The 18,461-nt window shown below is 49.7% G+C and overlaps 1 protein-coding gene and 1 non-coding gene across 5 annotated transcripts; one reads left to right on the top strand and one right to left on the bottom strand.

Annotated features, from left to right (window-relative positions):
• Positions 1–8,234: 8,234 nt before the first annotated feature.
• Rinl (Ras and Rab interactor-like) lies at positions 8,235–18,326 on the bottom strand. 4 transcript variants are annotated; one of them, XM_006540099.1, is made up of 12 exons: positions 18,195–18,252; positions 16,789–16,922; positions 16,450–16,609; positions 14,861–14,963; positions 12,306–12,378; positions 12,158–12,222; positions 11,396–11,542; positions 10,854–11,309; positions 10,254–10,547; positions 9,959–10,090; positions 9,477–9,640; positions 8,235–9,390 (listed from the first exon to the last, which is right to left on the bottom strand). In XM_006540099.1, exons 2-12 carry the CDS (start codon positions 16,839–16,841, stop codon positions 9,346–9,348), a joined length of 1,692 nt encoding a protein of 563 aa, XP_006540162.1. In that variant the 5' UTR covers positions 16,842–16,922; positions 18,195–18,252; the 3' UTR covers positions 8,235–9,345. The 4 variants fall into 4 exon arrangements, with proteins under 4 accessions (XP_006540162.1, NP_001345845.1, NP_796132.2 ...); NM_001358916.1 differs by having other exon boundaries at positions 16,789–16,910; positions 18,195–18,231; NM_177158.5 differs by having other exon boundaries at positions 16,789–16,874; positions 18,195–18,231.
• Positions 13,140–13,212, top strand: n-TKctt24. Its single transcript has one exon. It is a non-coding gene; the product is annotated as a tRNA-Lys (tRNA).
• Positions 18,327–18,461: the final 135 nt, after the last annotated feature.

Here is an 18,461-nt window from a genome sequence, read left to right as displayed (position 1 = left end):
CCAGCCTGGTGACTTGATACAATCCCCAGAACCCAGTAATCATGGAAGAAGAGAACTGACCCCACAAAGCTGTTCCCTGACTGCAACACATGTACCATGGCACCCAAACCCCACCCCCACACGTGCACACACAGTAAATGTAATAAATAACCCCCCCCCCAGTGGCAGAACTCACACATAGCATGTACAGGACACACGCAGCACTGCAGTCTGGAGAGAGATGGCTTAGCAGCTCAGATCGTCCACTGCTTTCCCAGGAGATTCAGGTTCAACTCCCAATACCTACATGGTGACTCCAATTCCAGGGGGTTCTATACACTCTTCTGGCCTCCTCGAGCACTGGGCATACATACCATGCACAGGCATTCAGGCAGGCCAAACACCCATTACATATAAAATAATAAAAATTTAAAATATATTTAAATATAATTTAAAAATATATTTAAAAAAACCTTCTCACAGTCATGGGGCACAACAGCCCCAAACAGATTTTACCTTGCTCTCAAGTTTGTTTTCCCTGTTGTTTTTTGTTTTGTTTATGGAAAACAAAGTCTCATTATAAAGCCCTAGCTGAGTCTGCACCACATGGGGGTAAAGGCCAAAGGAGGCTATTAGATAGACCCCCCCCCCCCCCGGGATGGAGTTACAAATGGTTGTGAGCTGTCATGGTGGGTGCTGGATATCAAACCTGTGTCCTCCGGGAGAGCAGCCAGTGATCTTTTTTGTTTGTTTTGTTTGAGACAGGGTCTCACTATGTAGACCAAGCTAGCTTGAAACTCACAAACATCTGCCTGCCTCTGTCTCCCGAGGGCTGGGATTAAAGGCATGAGTTACTATGCCCAGCTTGCAGCCAGTGCTTTTTTGTTTGTTTGTTTTTGATATTTTTTAAAATTTAATTTTATTTGTAATTCATTTTTCACACTCCATATTCCATTCCCCACCCCTCACCCCCATCCACGCTTCAACTGCTCCCCATAACACACCTCCTCCCCACCCCAACCCATCTCCATGTGGATGCCCCAAACCCCCACCCCACTTGACCTCTAAACTCCCTGGTGCCTCCAGCCTCTTGAGGGTTAGGTGCATCATCTCTGAATAGACACAGACCTGGCCATCCTCTACTGTATGTGTGTCGGGGGCCTCATGTCATCTGTGTATGCTGTCTGTTTGGTGGTCCACTGTTTGAGACATCTCAGGAATTCAGATTGAGACTGCTGGTCCTCCTACAGGATCGCCCTTCTTCTCAGCTTCTTTCAGCCTTCCCTAATTCAACAACAGGGGTCAGCTGCTTCTGTCCATTGTTTGGGTGCAAATATCTGCATCTGATTCTTTCAGCTGTTTGTTGGGTCTTTCGCAGGGCAGTCATGATTGATCCCTTTTTGTGAGTGCTCTATAGCCTCAGTAATAGTGTCAGGCCTTGGGGCCTCCCCTTGAGCTGGATCCCACTTTGGACCTGTCACTGGACCTTCTTTTCCTCAGGCTTCTCTCCATTTCCATCCCTGCTTCCTGCTTGGTGCTGTGATGGGACCTTACCTCTCAGCTCCTACTCCTACGGCCATGCTTTCCCCTCAAACTGGCAGCCAGAAGGAACTCTCCCTCCTTGCAGGTGTTTGGTCACAGCAATGAGAAAAGTAGCTACCACATCCGATATTTATTTCCTTCTGTGTGGAGCCATGCAGTTAATTTCTGACCCTTGTCTCAAACTTGGGCTCTTTAGGGTTTGTGCAAGCGTCGTCATGCACTGTGCTCTACAACGGATGGCACATAACCTCATGGCCCCCTAAGGTTGTAGTGCCCGAAATGTCTTGTTGAACCAGAAAAGAGAGATGTGTTTAGAAGACATTGTAGGACTGGAGAGTTGCCTCAGCGGTTGAGAGCACCGACTGCTCTTCCAGAGGTCCTGAGTTCAGTTCCCAGCAGCCACATGATGGCTCACAACCATCTGTAATGGGATCCAATGCCCTCTTCTGGTGCATGTCTGGGGACAGCTACAGTGTACTCATATATAATAAATAAATAAATAAATCTTAAAAAAAAAAGGAAAACATTGTAGAAGTTTGGTCATTCTCCTACTCCATGCTCCCAGAAATAAGACTCAAAATATATTTACAAATACCCTGGCTTATAGCTAGGCGCTTCTCTCACTAGATCATAATTTAATATAACCCATTCATTCTGATCTACATGCTGCCACGTGGAACCTCCCACCTGGCTCTATCCCAGAATCCTTTCTCCTCCCAGATGTCCCACCTCCAATTTCCTGCCTAAGCCATAGGCCATCAGATTTATTATTGACAGGTGCCACGCCCATACAGCCATAAGATATTCTCTCTACAACACATCTGACCAGCATAAGAACACACTGAAAGTCACTTCCATTGTCCAAATCTTGAGCAACCTGGGGAATCAAACTAAATCACGAGGAAGAGATGGGTGTGGTGGTGCACACCTGTAATTCCTGAACTGGCTCTGGTGAGGCTGAAGCAGGAGAATCATGAGTCCCAGGCCACCCTGGGCTACTTAGTGAGACCTGGTCTAAAAAAAAAAAAAAAAAAGCTGGGCTGTGGTAGCACACACCTTTAATCCCAGCACTTTGGAAGCAGAGGCAGGCGGATTTCTGAGTTTGAGGCCAGCCTGGTCTACAGAGTGAGTTCCAGGACAGCCAGGGCTACACAGAGAAACCCTGTCTCGAAAAAACAAAAAAAAAAAACAAACAAAAAAAAAAAAAGGAAAGATTGGCCGCTCTTGCAGAGAACCTGGGTTCAATTCCTAGGACCCACAGCCATATGTAACGCCAGTCTCAAGGGATCGAACACTCTCTTCTGGCCGCTCTGGGCAGCAAGCACACAAATAGTACCCTGACATACATGCAGGCAAAGCACCCATCCATTCATTAAATATGCATATGTGTACGTATAGGAGTATGTGTGTTGTGTGGGAGGCGTGGAGGTCTTTGTGCTCAAAGATAAACACCGGGTTAAACAGGAATGTTAAATACACATTATCTCTTCAAAGACAGAGTTGTATAACCTGTTCTCAGCCCAGAAAGCTGGGAATAGAGAATAGCCTGGTGACTTTTGTGTTCTCTGTGTGGCCGAGACCACACTAGATCCTCCCCAGACCCTTATCTTGAGCTTGTCAATCTGTAGAACCCATTTTTATAGAAGGTAGCACATGTAATCTATTTATAGACCACATTGCTATGTACTTTACAAAGAGTTTCCCAAAAGTCGCTTCTTAAACTTTACCGTGCACGTGGAACTGAGTTAATTATTACCAGGAAATGTCTTGTCAAGTGGTGCTGTGCTTAAATAGGCCTAAAATAAATTACTTGGGGTCAGACTCTCAAAGTTTGAACCAATACTGGCTACTTACTTAGTTGTGTTAAAATGAACTACCTTTTTGTTCCCCTTGCATTGTTCTGCTGGCCATCTGCAAGTGCACACACACACACACACACACACACACACCCATCTTCCACCACCAAGCAAGTAATTCTGTCTCAGACACCAGCCAGTGTTCTTCTAACTGGATTCAGTCACGACACCACTCTGATACTGTGACTTGGGTATAGCGTCAGGACACGTAGCTTAAGGGCTCAGTCCCCACTGCTCCCCCACGTCTGTGGCTGTCAGTGACAAGCCACACACATTCTTCTGTGTTTCTGGAGGACAGCCCGTGTGATTCTTTCAATCTGCAATGTCCCTTGTTGGTTCCTGCCATGGAGCCCTCGTTCCCTGCCTGGTGGATGTCACTTGGGGAAGCTTTGGAAGCTGAGGCCTACCGGAGGGAAGTGGGTCATTAGGTCACTGGGGGCAGGGCAGTTAGACTTTGTTGCTGATGCCTGCCTGTCTTGCTCACTGGTCCATGATTTGAACAGACTCTGCTATCCACTTTCACCTTCTCTCATCTAGCCATGAAGGGATGGACCACTCTGAAATGCTGAGCCCAAATTGGTCTTTCTTTCTTTAAACTGTAACTGTTGGATATTTTGGCTACAGTGATACAAAAATAGGAGTACAGTGTAGAAACCAAGGGCCCCATCTGCTCTCTTTTCCTTTCTGTTGCTACCATGAAACACTGATAAAGCAACTCAGTGGAAAGAAAGGGCTTGGTTCACTTTCAGGAGCATAGTCCATGGTGAGGAAGGGCGGGGCAGGAACTCAAGCGGAAACAGTGGAAGAGTACTGCTAGCTGGCACGTTTGGGCTCACGCTGGGGAGTTTCCTTATAAGGCCCTGGACCACCAGCCTAAGGAATGTTGTCCCCACCCCACCCCACCCCCACCCCGCTCCACAGACAGGCCCACAGGCCGATTTGATGTGGGCAATTTCTCAGTTTCCACTACCTTCTTGGGTGATTCTGGGCTGTGTCAAATTGACAGGTAAAGCAACCCAATATACCACTTCCACCTTCTATGATTGTTAAATTTGCTAGGCAACTGATGGGGCTCAGGACAAACCATGCAGAAGGAATCCGGTAGCTTCCACACTCCGTAGTATATTTGGCTGTTTAGAGAGTGTGTGTGTGTTTTCCTCTAATAAGTGAATCTAGCACGAGGTAGGTACTTGCTAGGCAAGTAGACTACTGCTGAGCCACCTCCTGCAGGAAGCTCTACTGTTTGGAAGCTGTCTCCCAGCCCAGTCCTTTCTGAGGTTTTTATGACGTTTGCCCGGGCAGGATTGCTAACAGACTGGATGCGGAGACCCAGAAAACCCGGTTGGTTCAGATTTTCTCGGCCTCCCTCACAGCATTCCTTCCTCTGGGGCAAAGGGTTGGATGTGTGTACTGAGTCTTGTTCAGTTCCTGGACTTAGTCCAAACACTCAGGGGAATAAGAAAAAGACATTCTTTAAGAGTGCAAAAAGCAGCCACAAACAGACCTTTGTAACAAATGACATCGGATTCAGTCCTTAGCATGTCACATCTGTACTTCTCTTTAAGGTCCTGGCTCCAAGTTACACTCAGCAACTAAGTGGAGAAAAGAGCCTGCAAGTCTGATGATCTTAGACAACTGGGAGATTTACACAGCCAAAGTTATTGTCACAGTTACTTTGGAAGTATAACAGCATTGTTCGCTTTGAGTTCTCTCTTCCTGACAACAGAACTGGGACTTAATGGCTGACTAGAACTTAATTAATGGTGGCGGCTAGCCAGCGCCAGCCCCTCTGAACAAGCCAGGTAGAGGCATGTTCTCTGAGATGAGGATGGAGCCTAATTGGTGCCAATCTTAGGGAACAAATCTTAACAGAAATATATTCTCAGCAAGTCCAAACTGCAATTATGTTCAGAGTACAAAATTTTCCCTACAGTTCCTAACAAGCCTGGGTAGTTTGCTAAGTCATTTAGGGGCAGCACCAATTTAGCTTGTGCAGTGCAGTATTTCCTAAGCAAGTTGATTGGTGAATCCATCATAAAACATCAGTGTTTTACTCCGCTTCTCCTGTGTCATTGTGACCTACTACCCCAGGAAGTAGGTCAGGGTCATGATTCAGGAATTGTGGGTAAAAACTTACACATACACACACACACACAAACACACACACACGCACACATTCTTTTGTTTGTTTGTTTGAGTGAGTCATGGTTTTACTATGTAGCTCCAAAATGGCTTCTTGCCTCAATTCCTTTAGGTCTGGGATTGTACCACCACGTCTATTTATACTGTGGTGTCTGTCTGACTCTGGTATATGTGTGTGTGCACATGGATATGCTGTGCAGGTCAACACAGGTATATTCTTCAATACTTTCTTGACTTTTTTGTTTGTCTTGTCTTGTTTTGTTTTTGAGACAGGGTTTCAGTGTATCCCTGGCCGTCCTGGAACTCACCCTGTAGACCAGAGAGGTCTCAAATTCACAGAGATCGACTCTGCCTTCCAAGTGCTGGCTGGGATTAAAGGCGTGTACCACCGCCTCCTGGAAACATCATTTTATTTATATTTGTGTGTTTATGTTCACACGTCCAATGGCACAGATATGAAGGTCAGAGGACCAGGAGTTGATTCTGCCCTCTTCAAACTCAAGTTGTCTGTCCACCTTGGCAGCAGAACCTGTTACTTTTTTTCTCTTTTTGGCCAGCACCACATTTAATCAATTTATGTGTTTTTCTTGCATGTGTGTGCCTGGTGCCCTTGGAGGTCAGAAGAGGGTGTTGGGCCGGGCGTGGTGGCACACACCTTTAATCCCAGCACTTGGGAGGCAGAGGCAGGCGGATTTCTGAGTTCGAGGCCTACCTCTACCTCCCAAGTGCTGGGATTTTTTTGGTCTACAAAGTGAGTTCCAGGACAGCCAGGGCTACAGAGAAACCCTGTCTCAAAAGAAGAGTGTTGGATCCCCTGGAACTGGACTTATAGAAGGTTGTAAGCTGCCATGTGGGTGCTGGGAATAGAACCTGGGTCCTCTACAAAAACACGAGTGCTCTGAACCACTGCCCCATCTCTCTAGCTCCCCTTTTTTTTTTTTTTTTTTTTTTGGACAAGAGTCTCTTGCTGAATCTAGAAGTTGCTGCTTTGGCAAGACTGGCAGGCCAGTGAGTCAGTTATAGGTACCTGCTGCCACACCAAGGACCTGAACACAGGTCCTTGTATAGTAGGCACTTAGCCCAGTGGGCCATCTCCCAAATCTACTTTGGTTTTGAAGGTAGGGTCTTCCTACAAAGCCCAGGCTGACTTAGAACTAGAAGGAATCCTCCTGCCTCTGCTTTCTAAATGCTGTGGTACATGACAGGCATGCATGTTTAGAATTTTTAAGTTTTTGGTGTGGTGGTGGTTTGAATGAGAAATGTCCCTAGAGGCTCAGGTGTTTGGACACATGGCCCCTGGCTGGTGGCACTGCTTGGGGAGGTTACAGGCCCTTGAGGAGGCAGAGCCTTATGGGGAGAAGTTTATCACTAAGGAAAGGACTCAAGGCTTCTCAACCTGCCCCCTCCCTCCTGTTCTCTGTGCTTCCTGTGAGCGGCTGAAGATGTGATCTCTTCACATCTTCTTCTGAAGATGTGTACTCTTCCTGCCATGCCTCCCCTTCCACGGCGGAGTCTTCTAGAACCTTAAACCAAAATAAACCCTTTCCTTCCCCCGGTGGCTTCTGGTCACGGTGTCATCACAGCAACAAGCCACACATACAGATGTGGCCCACGTGATTCTTCTTTGGCTGCCTCCTCTTCTGCTACGTGCCGCGCATCCCTGTCCAATCCACCTGCATGAAGCTTTCCTTGTTTTTCTATAAAATAGAAGAGGTGGGGTTGGGGGGGCCTTGGAGGGGTAGCATGTTTTTAATCCCAGCACTTGGGAGGCAGAGGTAGCCAGATCCCTGAGTTCAAAGCCAGCCTGGTCTAAGAGCAGATTCCAGGGCAGCCAGAGCTTCACCCAGTCTCAAAAAAAAAAAAAAAAGGTACATTTCCCTCACTCCCACACAACTCACACACTTCAGACACCAGATGTGTGTGGAGGTTTTCCCACACATACATCAAGAAATTCCCTTGGCCAATAAAGATGGGTGTCCTATAATTTAACCCGATCCTGACACTATCTGGAGTTAGCCTCAGATCCTACAGATAATGAGCTTGGGTCTACAGGATGCACCCAACTTCTGCTGCTTCGGGGCCGGTCTTGAGTTTCAGGTAATAAACCGTCTATCTGGCCAGTGGACTTAGTTAACTTGCTAGGATGATTCCTATAACTCAAACACTCAGATACCTTTATCAACTTACTATGCACACTCACTAACTTACGATGGTCTCACTTATATTTTAAAGATACTGTGCCTTGCCTGCAGGAATGTCTGTGTATCACATGTGTGTCTGATGCTAGTGGAAGCCAGAAGAGGGTCTCAGGTGCTTAGAACTCGAGAACTTGAGTTACAGATGGTTTGGGATTTGCCGTGTGGGTGCTGGGAAGTGAATCCTGGTTCTCTAGGTGAATAGTCAGTGCTGTTAATGAAGACAGCTCTCCAACACTGACGTACACTGGGGCATGCGTGTGTGTGTGTGTGTGTGTGTGTGTTGATGGTAATAAAAACTACAGCCTCAAGCATGCAAGGCACATACTTTACCACCAGGCCACACTCCAGCTCTTTAACAGTGGCCTCTAGGCAAGCACCGCGCTGATGAGCCATACCCACAGCCCTTTGCTGCGAATTCTAGGTAAGAGCTTCATTGCTGAGTCAGGCAGGGCCTCGGGCATCCCAGGCGGGCCTCAGTCTCCTCACATGTTGGTGGGATTACAGGTCTGCACCTCCATTGCTCGTCAGTACATTTTAAATTTTATTGATTATTATTATTATTACCACCTTGGTGTCTTAAGACGGCAGGAATTTATTTGCTCACAATTCTGGAGGTCAGAGTTCTGACATCACTAATCTCACAGAAACCAGGTTGACAGCAGGGCCCCATGACTTCTGCAGCTCTCAGAGGGGGGGTGGCAGTGGGGAGAAGCTTTCCTGGAGTAGCCCAGCATCTCCCGTCTCTCTTGTTCCCATCCGTTCGTTCTCCTTGTCTCCCGCATGGCGTGGGTGCTCCTGGAGTCACAGACACAGTCCCCGGGGCACTGTCCCTCATTTTATCATCTTCAATGATGGCTGAACGAGCTGGGTGGTGGGGGCACACACCTTTAATCCCTGATGTCTGAGTTCGAGGCCAGCCAGGTCTACACAGCAAGTTCCAGGACAGCCAGGGCTACACCGAGGAGCCCTGTCTTGAAAAACCAAAACAACAAAAATAATAATAATAGCTGCACAAACACTTTTGCCAAATACGGTCACAGAGATTAGGGCAGTGATATGTTTTCAAGGCACATAGGTGTTCCTAAACACCTACTATGTTTCAGTGCCACAGTGTCCTCATGGTCTTGGCCTCAAGTACTTTTTCCACCTCATTCTGCTGTATAGCTGGAGGCGTAAGCTCATGATGGTCCCTGTACCTCTGCCACCCTCCTAACTACATGAGCTGCAGAAGAATCCAGAATAAGCTCCCATCTCAGGTCCAGACATGCTGTCATTTTTGTAACGATCACTTGACCAAGTTAAGTGTCACAGTCACAGATAGGATCAGGATGAAGACACCTTTGGGGACGGTGCCTTTATTCTACCTGCCCCAAAGAGATTCAGGCGAGAGGGTTGTAGTTGTAGTACTGTCTGGGTGTGGGTTTTGTTTGCTGGGGAGCGCCTCGTTGAGGTAACATCTGGACAGACCCGAAGGAGGTGAATTGAGGAGGAGGAAGTAAGACATTGCAGGAGGCACGTCTCCTTTCCTGCCCTGCCCTCCATGCTGACCCAGATGCCTCCAGAATCTTGCTTAGCAGAGGAGTGGGTCAAAAGGTTCGGAAGTGACTGGGGTTTGAGAACTCCAGTTTTCATGGGTCCCCTATTGCCCATGGCTCCTCAAAAGGCTGGTTGGCCTGTGGGGAGAAATGGGAGGCTGTGTCAAAGGGGCATCAGAGACCACCGCCCCTTCCACCTGCATCTGCATAGCATAGGTGGTTACCTGGGCTGTGGGCTGGGCTTGCTGGTGCAGTGTCCGTCTTCGATGCCACTGGCGCAGGGAGGCCCGGGCCTCGGAGCTGAGCCCCTGGGGTGCACGGCCAGTGTCTGGCTGGTAGTGAGCAATGTGGTAGAGAGCCCCAAACCACGTGGTCAGATAATACCCAGCTGGGGGAGAGAAAATGAGGTCATCATAGCCCTACTGGGCTTCTCTGAGTGCCCACTCTTTTTTTTTTTTTTTTTTTTTTTGGTTTTTCGAGACAGGGTTTCTCTGTATAGCCCTGGCTGTCCTGGAGCTCACTTTGTAGACCAGGCTGGCCTCGAACTCAGAAATCCGCCTGCCTCTGCCTCCCGAGTGCTGGGATTAAAGGCGTGCGCCACCACGCCCGGCGAGTGCCCACTCTTTTTGAGGCACATGAAGCTGGGGCTCATCAAAGGCACCTGCCTTCTTCTCAGTGTCTGGGCATCTCAGAAGAGGGAGCTCACCTTCTCCTCGCAACTCCCCTGGATCCAAGAGCTCCATAAGAAACTCCACATCCAGCTGTGTTTCCCCAATATGTGGACTCCAGATCAGCTCCTCGGTCAGGGCAGGTAAAAAGGCGTCAGCCCCCAGGGGCTCTAAGGAAGCCAGAGGACGGGTCATTAGTTTGGCAGGGGTGCACACAAACATCTTCCCTTCAGGTCCCCAGGCCTGAGTGGGCGCCTGCTACCAAAGGGGGCTACCCTTTCCCTGGACGTGGGTACCCACCATTAAATCACTCTAAGTCCAGAGGTCTTTTACCTTTATTCTCGCCACCGCCTAGGCCCGCGTAGACGTCGCTGCACACCGCCAGCAACAGCGCCACCTTGCGGCGCGGGGCGCACGCCGCATGCAAGTGAGCAAGGCGTGCGTGGATACGGTTCCGGTTCCGCAAGGCCGGGCTCTGTCCCTCAGGCCCCGCTCCTACCCTCAAGGCTATTTGGCGCCTGCGCAGTCGTCGTAGTTCCTGGGCTCTGAGAGTTCGGAGTTTGGTCCACAGGGCGGGCTTCAGGGGCTCTAGAACCGCTCGACACAGGGCCACCTCCACAGCGGGGCCTGCAAAGCGTGTGGCGTGTGAGGACCATGCCACCCTGATCCCTAGTCACTCTGTCTCCTGCTCCAGGCTATCTACAAAGTGTAGGCAGGATTTGGGGCCTGTGGGGAATGTATGAACACTCCCAAGGATGGGGCAGAGGAGGTCTAGCAAGCAATGCACGTGTTAGGTGGAGCCATGAAGTAATAGCTATATACATGAACAAGTGTGCTTGCCCTTGGGGACTCAGAGATTACATGTGAACACATACAGGACCAACGCATGGCACCCTCAAACCTTTGGGGGAGTTTCCCTCCAATTCCCATTACCAAGATCTTCTTCCCGAAGGATGCTAGGTCCCCTGTTCCCAAAGACAGCTCTGACGTCGGGGTCTTTTGCCAGGTAATTCTGGAGGTCAGTGAGGAGCTGGCGCACATCCTGAAGCAGCTCTGTGGCCGGGTCCCCTGGGCTGTAGGGATTTCCAGAATCTGAGATGAGGCGTGCCCGAAGGCATCGGTACTGCCTGGCTACATAGCTGCTCCGGGTCCTGGCCAGAGCACGGATGTGGGCAGTGAGCATATCCTCGCAACCTTCCTCGTCTTCATCTTTGTAGCAGTCGTTGTTCACTTCCTCCTCTTCTAGAGCAGGACAGGAAAAGTGCACTTCCGACCCAAGGGAGTGAGCGTCTGCTCCAGGATGATGCACTTCCTGTCCAGTATGGTGAGCTTCCGGTCTCAAAGGGTCTTCCACCCAGGAGACCCGGTGTGGGGTGGGCTTCCTGGGGGCTGGATGGGAGACGCAGGTTGGCTTATTACAGTGCCGTTCATCCATTCCCTCATCTCTCAAGGTCCCCGGGCCCCGCCCAGCCAACCTAGACTGTATTTCTGTCCAGTCTCTGGCTCTGTTTGCTGTGGAGTCTCTGTTCCCCAGCCTCCATGTGTCTCCAGGTAGAGCTGGTTCACTACAGACAGCACCCTCCCTGAGGTGTCCACCTGGATGCAGCCAAGCCGATGGGGATCTGAGGGTCAGCGGAAGAGACAAGGTGTCCCAGGTATATAGGGGGCACCAGGAGACTTCATTCCCATCATCCTTCCTCACTTAAGACCAAGAATGCAGTCCCACTCCCACCCCTCCCCCACCCCCAGCTCCCAGGCCCTCCTGTTAGATCCCAGGATCGATCTTATCCCCTCCAATCACAGCTGACCCTGCAGATACCTCCTTCTCCTCCTCCTCCTCCTTCTCCTCCTCCTCCTTCTCCTCCTCCTCATCTTCCTCCTCCTCCCTCCTCCTCCTCTTCCTCCTCTTCTTCCTCCTCTTCCCCCTCCTCCTCCTCCTCCACTCCCCCCCCCCCTTCCTCCTTTCCCTCCTCTTCTTTATGGTTTCTCAAGACAGGGTTTCTCTGTCTTGGAGCTCACTCTGTAGACTAGGCTGTCCTCGAACTCACAGAAATCCACCTGCCTCTGCCTCCTGGGTGCTGGGACTAAAGGCGTGGGCCACCACCGCAGCTTCTTTTCATTCTTGCCCCACTCCCAGCTTCTTTCAAACCCAGTTAGTTATCTGGTCCTTTAGATCCAGTCTCTCTGGACCACAAAGAGGCAGGTTGGGCTCTCCTTCCTGGAGCAGTGGACCTCACCTGAGTGATTATCTCCAGCCCCCACAGTAGGCGTGGGCAAGAGCAGGGTCCTTGGCAAAACGTCCCTGAGTTAAGAGAGAGGGAAGCCTTGGTATGGATGGGTATCTCAGGCAGAAGGTCCCATGTCCCTCTGCCAGATGACCTGTACCTGCTGGCTGACAGAAAGGCCAGGAGATGGGGACAGTCGGGCATGCAGAGGTTGGAGGATTCCAGGGACACACCTGGTGAGGGGAAGAGAAAGGGGAGTTACAGGGTGGCCACTGCACACCTCACCCTACCCTGTGGCCCAGCCTCCCCACACTCCTACTCCCCATCCCCATACTCCTCCCTCAGAGACAGGTTGTTTCCACCACTGGGAGTTGACGTCATTTTCTCTCTCGATGTTCTGACACCAAATAAGTTAACTCATCAAAAATGTTTTCAGTTTTTGTTGTTGTTGTTTTGTTGAAACACTGTCTCACTGTTTCTCATAGGCCAGCCTGGTCTACAGAATGAGTTTCAGGATAGCCAGGGCTACACAGAAAAACCCTGTCTTGAAAAGCCATAAAGGCTGGGCGTGGTGGCACACGCCTTTAATCCCAGCACTCGGGAGGCAGAAGCAGGCAGATTTCTGAGTTCGAGGCCAGCCTGGTCTACAAAGTGAGTTCCAGGACAGCCAGGGCTATACAGAGAAACCGTGTCTCAAAAAACAAAAAGAAAGAAAAAGAAAGAAAGAAAGAAAGAAAGAAAGAAAGAAAGAAAGAAAGAAAGAAAGAAAGAAAGAGAGAGAAAAAGAAAGTAAGAAAGAAAGAAAGAAAGAAAGAAAGAAAGAAAGAAAGAAAGAAAGAGAAAGAGAGAGAGAAAGAGAGAAGGAAAGAAAGAAAAGCCCTAAAGAAGAGGAGGAGGAAGAGGAGGGGGAGAAGGCAGTTGTGGTAGGAGGGGATAAGATCACCTCTTTGGGGCTGGAGAGCACCCTCTTGTGGTTAAGAGCACTGACTGAAGAGCCTGGATAGCTCAGTCGGTAGAGCATCAGACTTTTAATCTGAGGGTCCAGGGTTCAAGTCCCTGTTCAGGCGGAAAGATGGTTCTTTTGTGTTTGAATAAGGGAAGAGCAAAAACCTCAGTCAACACAAGAATTTCTTTCCTCAAAGGGAATAAAAATAAACCAAGTAAAAATGAAGTGGGCTCAGTAGGGAAGCCATCCTTTAAAAAAAAAGGGGGGGGGGGGCTGGTGAGATGGCTCAGCAGTTAAGAGCACTGACTAAGGTCTTAAGAGGTTAAGAGCACCGACTAAGGTTCCTAAGGTCCTGAGTTCAAATCCCAGCAACCACATGGTGGCTCACAACCATCCATAACGAAATCTGATACCCTCTTCTGGAGTGTCTGAAGACAGCTACAGTGTATTTACATATAATAAATAAATAAATATTTCTTTAAAAAAGAGCACTGACTGTTCTTCTAGAGGTCTTGAGTTCAATTCCCAGCAACCACATGGTGGCTCAAAACTCTCCATAAAGGGACCCAATGCCCTCTTCTGGTGTGTCTGAAGACAGCTATGATGTATTCATATACACAGAGTAAATAAATAAACCTAAAAGCAACCATCCCTGGATCCTAGGGGCAGTGATGCCCCCTGCACACCTGGGATGTCCCCCAGATCCACTGAGATCTGCTGGCCTGGATCTCACTGTGTGGCCCAGATTGGCTTCAAAACACATGGCAATCTTTCTGCGTGAGAATACAGTCCTGAGCCACCACACCAGGCTTCCTTTTGCTTTTGTATATGTAGCCCAGGCTAGACTAAAACTCTTCTTTTTATTATATTAAAATTATTCCAGCCGGGCGGTGGTGGCGCACGCCTTTAATCCCAGCACTTGGGAGGCAGAGGCAGGCGGATTTCTGAGTTCGAGGCCAGCCTGGTCTACAAAGTGAGTTCCAGGACAGCCAGAGCTATACAGAGAAACCCTGTCTTGAAAAACCAAAAAAAAAAAAAAAAAAAAAAAAAATTCTATTTATATGTATGGTTGTTTTGTCTGCCCGTGTCCGTGTGGTATATTAATGCCCACAGAGGACAGAAGAGGGCACTAGATTCCCTGGGACTGGAGTTACAGGTGGGGTTCGAGCCATGTCACATGAGTGCTGGGACTCTGGAAGATGGGTCCAGCACTCCAGCTCCAGTCCTTGAATTCTCGAATCAACACAGGTTATCTTCTTATGGAGGTTCTCAAGGATGGAGACTTAAGTCAACCACTCAAGGAAGAACGCTCCGGCAGGAAGGACAGACAGTAGCGACATCTTGCAGCTGGGTTAGCGGGAACAGAGAGGAGAGCAACGGGGCTTGGCAGTGAGTGTGGGCCTGAAGCAAACGGAGGGGCAGAAGCAAGCTGAATCAGACAGCACTGTAGCTCACGATGGCCACCTAACTTGGCATTCAGGGACGTTACCAAACACCTCCAGGGTTTGGGGGAGGGTTGGACCACAGGAAGCCCATGTGTGAACACACCTCTTTGCTGTGCTCAGCAAGGGTTTCAAGAGCAAAGGGAGCTGCAGAGACATCAGGGGAGGAGACTACTGCAGTGGTCTGGGCAGGAAATGCTGGGCTAGCTCAGACTCAGTGATGGAGGCATGTGGGACTGGGGAGACTCAAGAGATATTTGGGGATCAAAGCAGATAGCTCTCAGCCCATTTGCTGTGTGGACTGAAAACCCAGGGCAGGTTCCTCACCTCCAGGAAACCTCTGAATTTGATAGGTGTTGATATCTCCTGAAGAAGGTCCTGCCTTCAACATCAGGACCTGGCCAGGCTCATGTCCGATGACCAGGAAGCTCTGGAGAAGAGGGGCCAGGGCAGAGATCAGCTCCATGCAGGAATGCGCAGATGTTTCTTTCTGCCTGCTTGCTGACACTTCGCTTTAAGGGGTGGTCCTCAACCTTTCTAAGCTGTGACCCTTTAATACCATTGAGGGACAGTGGTGACCCCCCAACCATAAAATTACTTTTGTTGCTGCTTCATAACTCTAATTTTGCTACTCTTATGAACTGTAATAGAAATATCTGATATGCAAAAACTATCTTTGTACTCTTGATCCTCCTGCCTCTGACTCCTGGTGAGCCACTAGGCACAGCCCTGAGGAATGTCTTGTTCAAGGCCATAGTGTGCTGAGCTACAGGAAATGATTAACATCTGGGCTTGGAGGCACACAGCTGTGATTCCAGCATTCTGGAAGCTGAGGCTGGAGGATAATGGGTTCAAGAATAGTCTGATTACACAGTGATATTGGCTCAGGTAAATGTACTCAGTGCTGGCTTGGCTTTACCACATAACTCCCAAGTGAGCTTTATTTTGTTTGATTTTTCTCCCCCCCCCCCCCCAAACAGGTCCTGGCTGTCCTGGAACTCACTGTGTAGACCAGGCTGGCCTTGAACTCAGAGATCTGCCTGCCTCTGCCTCTCAAATGCTAGGAGCACTGCCAGGCTCCAAGTGAGGTATTTTTGTTTGTTGTTTTTTAAAGATTTAATTATTTATTTTATGCATATGAGTGTTCTATCTACATGTACACCTCCATGCCAGAAGAGGGCATCTAATCCCAGTATAGATGGTAATGAGCAACCATGTGGTTTCTGGGAATTGAACTCAGGACCTCTGGAAGAGCGGACATTGCTCTTAACCACTGAGCCATCTGTCCAGCCTCCCCCACTCCCTAAGTGAGCTTTTAAAGCCTGGCTCTCCAGTCCTTGGCATGCGTTCTTCCTCGGGTCAGAGGCACAAGACACCTGGCACCTCCTTTCTTCCTGCCTAGGATACACATATCATAGACCAGGGCCAGACCCCAGGTGAAATGAAGAAAGCTCCGAGAATAGCCAGCCCTGATGTCACTGAGCTGCTAAACTCCAGCTGCCAGGTGCCTTGCTATTGGAAAGACAAATACATTTGTTGATGTCCTTACAGAACAGGCCTGGAGATTTAGCTCAGCTGGAAGCGCGCCTGCCTTCAGTGCATGGAACACTGGGCTCAACCATCCCTAGTACTGCACATGCTAGGTGTGGCCACACACACACACACACACACACACACACACACACACACACACCCCTCTAACATTCATACTCGGGGGCTGTAAAGGCAAAAGGATCAGGAATTTGAGGTCAGCCTCTGCTACACAGTGAGTTGGGGACCAGCCTGGGGTGTATAAAGCCTTCCCTAAAACAAATTCCTACATTTTGGGTTAGCCCAGTTGGTATTGTGTTGGTCACCTAGCTGATCCAAGCTGACATAGGGAAGGTCAGAAGTTGCACCCAGCTTTGAGTACTCACCCCCAGTGGCCACAGCTCTAGAAAGGCCTTGGCATACTGAGCATCCAGCTCGGGGACCTCCCACACTCTCTGTGTCCTCTGCAGTCGAAGAAGTGGCTCTGTGGTGCTGAGGACCCCTAGTGGGCTCTTGTCTGCTCCATCCGCTAGTGGCCAAACCAGCCTGGGATGTACAGGTGCCGGGAGGTCAAGGGTCATAGTGGAAAGCTGGCTACTGGGGTGGGGGCATGGGGGATGGGTCCAAGGGTCAGGGATAGCCCAGGAACAAAAGGTCAAAGGTGGAGCTGGGGAGAGGGAATTGGGTAGGGGGATTTTGATCCAGAGCCAACTCTATAGCCTCACCTGTCCACTTCAGTAGGGGCTGCAGACACCATGTCCGGCTGGGCTAGCCTCATGCTGCCAGGCACCAGTGAGCCATGCTCTGGCCTCTGGCATGGAGGAAGACAAGACTCAAGGCTGCTCAGCTAGGGCGAGAGCTAATAGTTTAATTCTATTACATGTGACTCAGAGATCTTGCCTGAGCTCTTGAATGGACTGCAGAGGCCCACAGCTATGACTGGTTTTTTGTTTTTCGTTTTTTTTTTTTGTTTTTTGTTTGTTCTGTTCTTTCGAGACAGTTCAGACTAGCTTGGATTGCTCTGTAGTCAAGACTAGCCCCAGACTCATGGCAATCCTCCTGCTTCAAGCTCTCAGGCGTTGAGATAATAGGCTGCAGCACCATGCCTCACTGGGGTAGCAGTACCATTCTTTATTGCTGAGGGACAGACCACTCTGAGGACCCCAGGAGGAAGGCCCATGTATCTTGGGGTGGGGGAGAACAGTTCCAACAGGAATTAAGAGAGTGGAAGGGGATAAGTTCTGGAAAAGCTTTTGGCTCGCTCCGTCTGCTACCCAGATGCAACATGACACCCATCTCTTCCCTTCCCAGATTTCAGAGGAGCCCTAACACACCCTCCCCCACATTTGTTTAAAAACTTGTTTTCTTTTTTGGAGACAGGGTCTCACTATGTTGATCTGGCTGTCCTGGAACTCTTGATATAGACTAGGCTGTCCCGGAACTTACAGAGATCCGCCTGCTTCTTTCTTCCGAGTGCTGGGATTAAAGGCATGCGCCACCACCGCCCAGCTTCCATTATTTGTCAAACATTCATTTTTCTTTCTTTTTTTGAGACAGGACCTTGTATAGCCCAGGCTTGTTTCATACTTGCTGTGTATTTCAGCAGAGGCTAGGTTCTTACTCTTCATCTTGGTGAACACTACACCCCAAGTGTTCACTAAGAGGGGATTGCCAACCCCAAGTGAACCCTTCCGGGTATTCCCCGCAGCAGTCTCAGGAGTAAGGCATGTGGGGCTGGAGAGACCATCCAGCTGTTTCCCATCATCTATCCATCCTCCACCATCTCACCCCCATCTTTCTGCCTGAATTCCTGGCCCAGCATTTAGGTGACCTGCTGGCCTAGGAAAAGGTCTGATAAGCAAGCTAGCCCTATTCTGAAGGCTCCATTTCTCTTAGGGCATTGTGTGCAAGCCAGATAATTATCAGCTACATAAATTACTGAGCTGCCAACTAGCAACTTCAGGTGTTGGGGTGGGGAGCACACCTCAGGGACAGGCAGGGAAGAAGGGTGAAGAGGGGGAGGCAGTGCTCCCTTGGGAGGAGATCCGGACATGGGTAGGGCTGGGCAGGGTTGGATGGAGGCAGCTGTGGGTGCAAATGGGACCAGATGTTTGGTCCCTGGGGGCCCTACCTGTTCCGAGGGGAGCCAGAGCAGCAGGAAGTGAAAGTGCTCTCTAGAGAGGAAGCCAGGAAGGCAGGGGAAGAGGCGGGGCTGGGGCATCTGAAATCACCTTCCTCTGTCTTTCCGGGGTCAGTATTAGGGGATCCACTTTGGAGGACTGAGCCTCTGGCAGGCTGAGAGCCAGGGTAAAAAGTCACCAGGCTACCCTCTCCAGGGGCATAGCTTGGTCCCAGTCACCATTACTCCTAAGATCCTGGAGCCATAGATGGTCTGGAG

The sequence above is a fragment of the Mus musculus genome, chromosome 7 (assembly GCF_000001635.26).
Source record: "Mus musculus strain C57BL/6J chromosome 7, GRCm38.p6 C57BL/6J".
Classification (NCBI taxonomy): Eukaryota; Metazoa; Chordata; class Mammalia; order Rodentia; family Muridae; genus Mus; species Mus musculus.
This window is presented reverse-complemented; position numbering and strand designations above follow the sequence as displayed.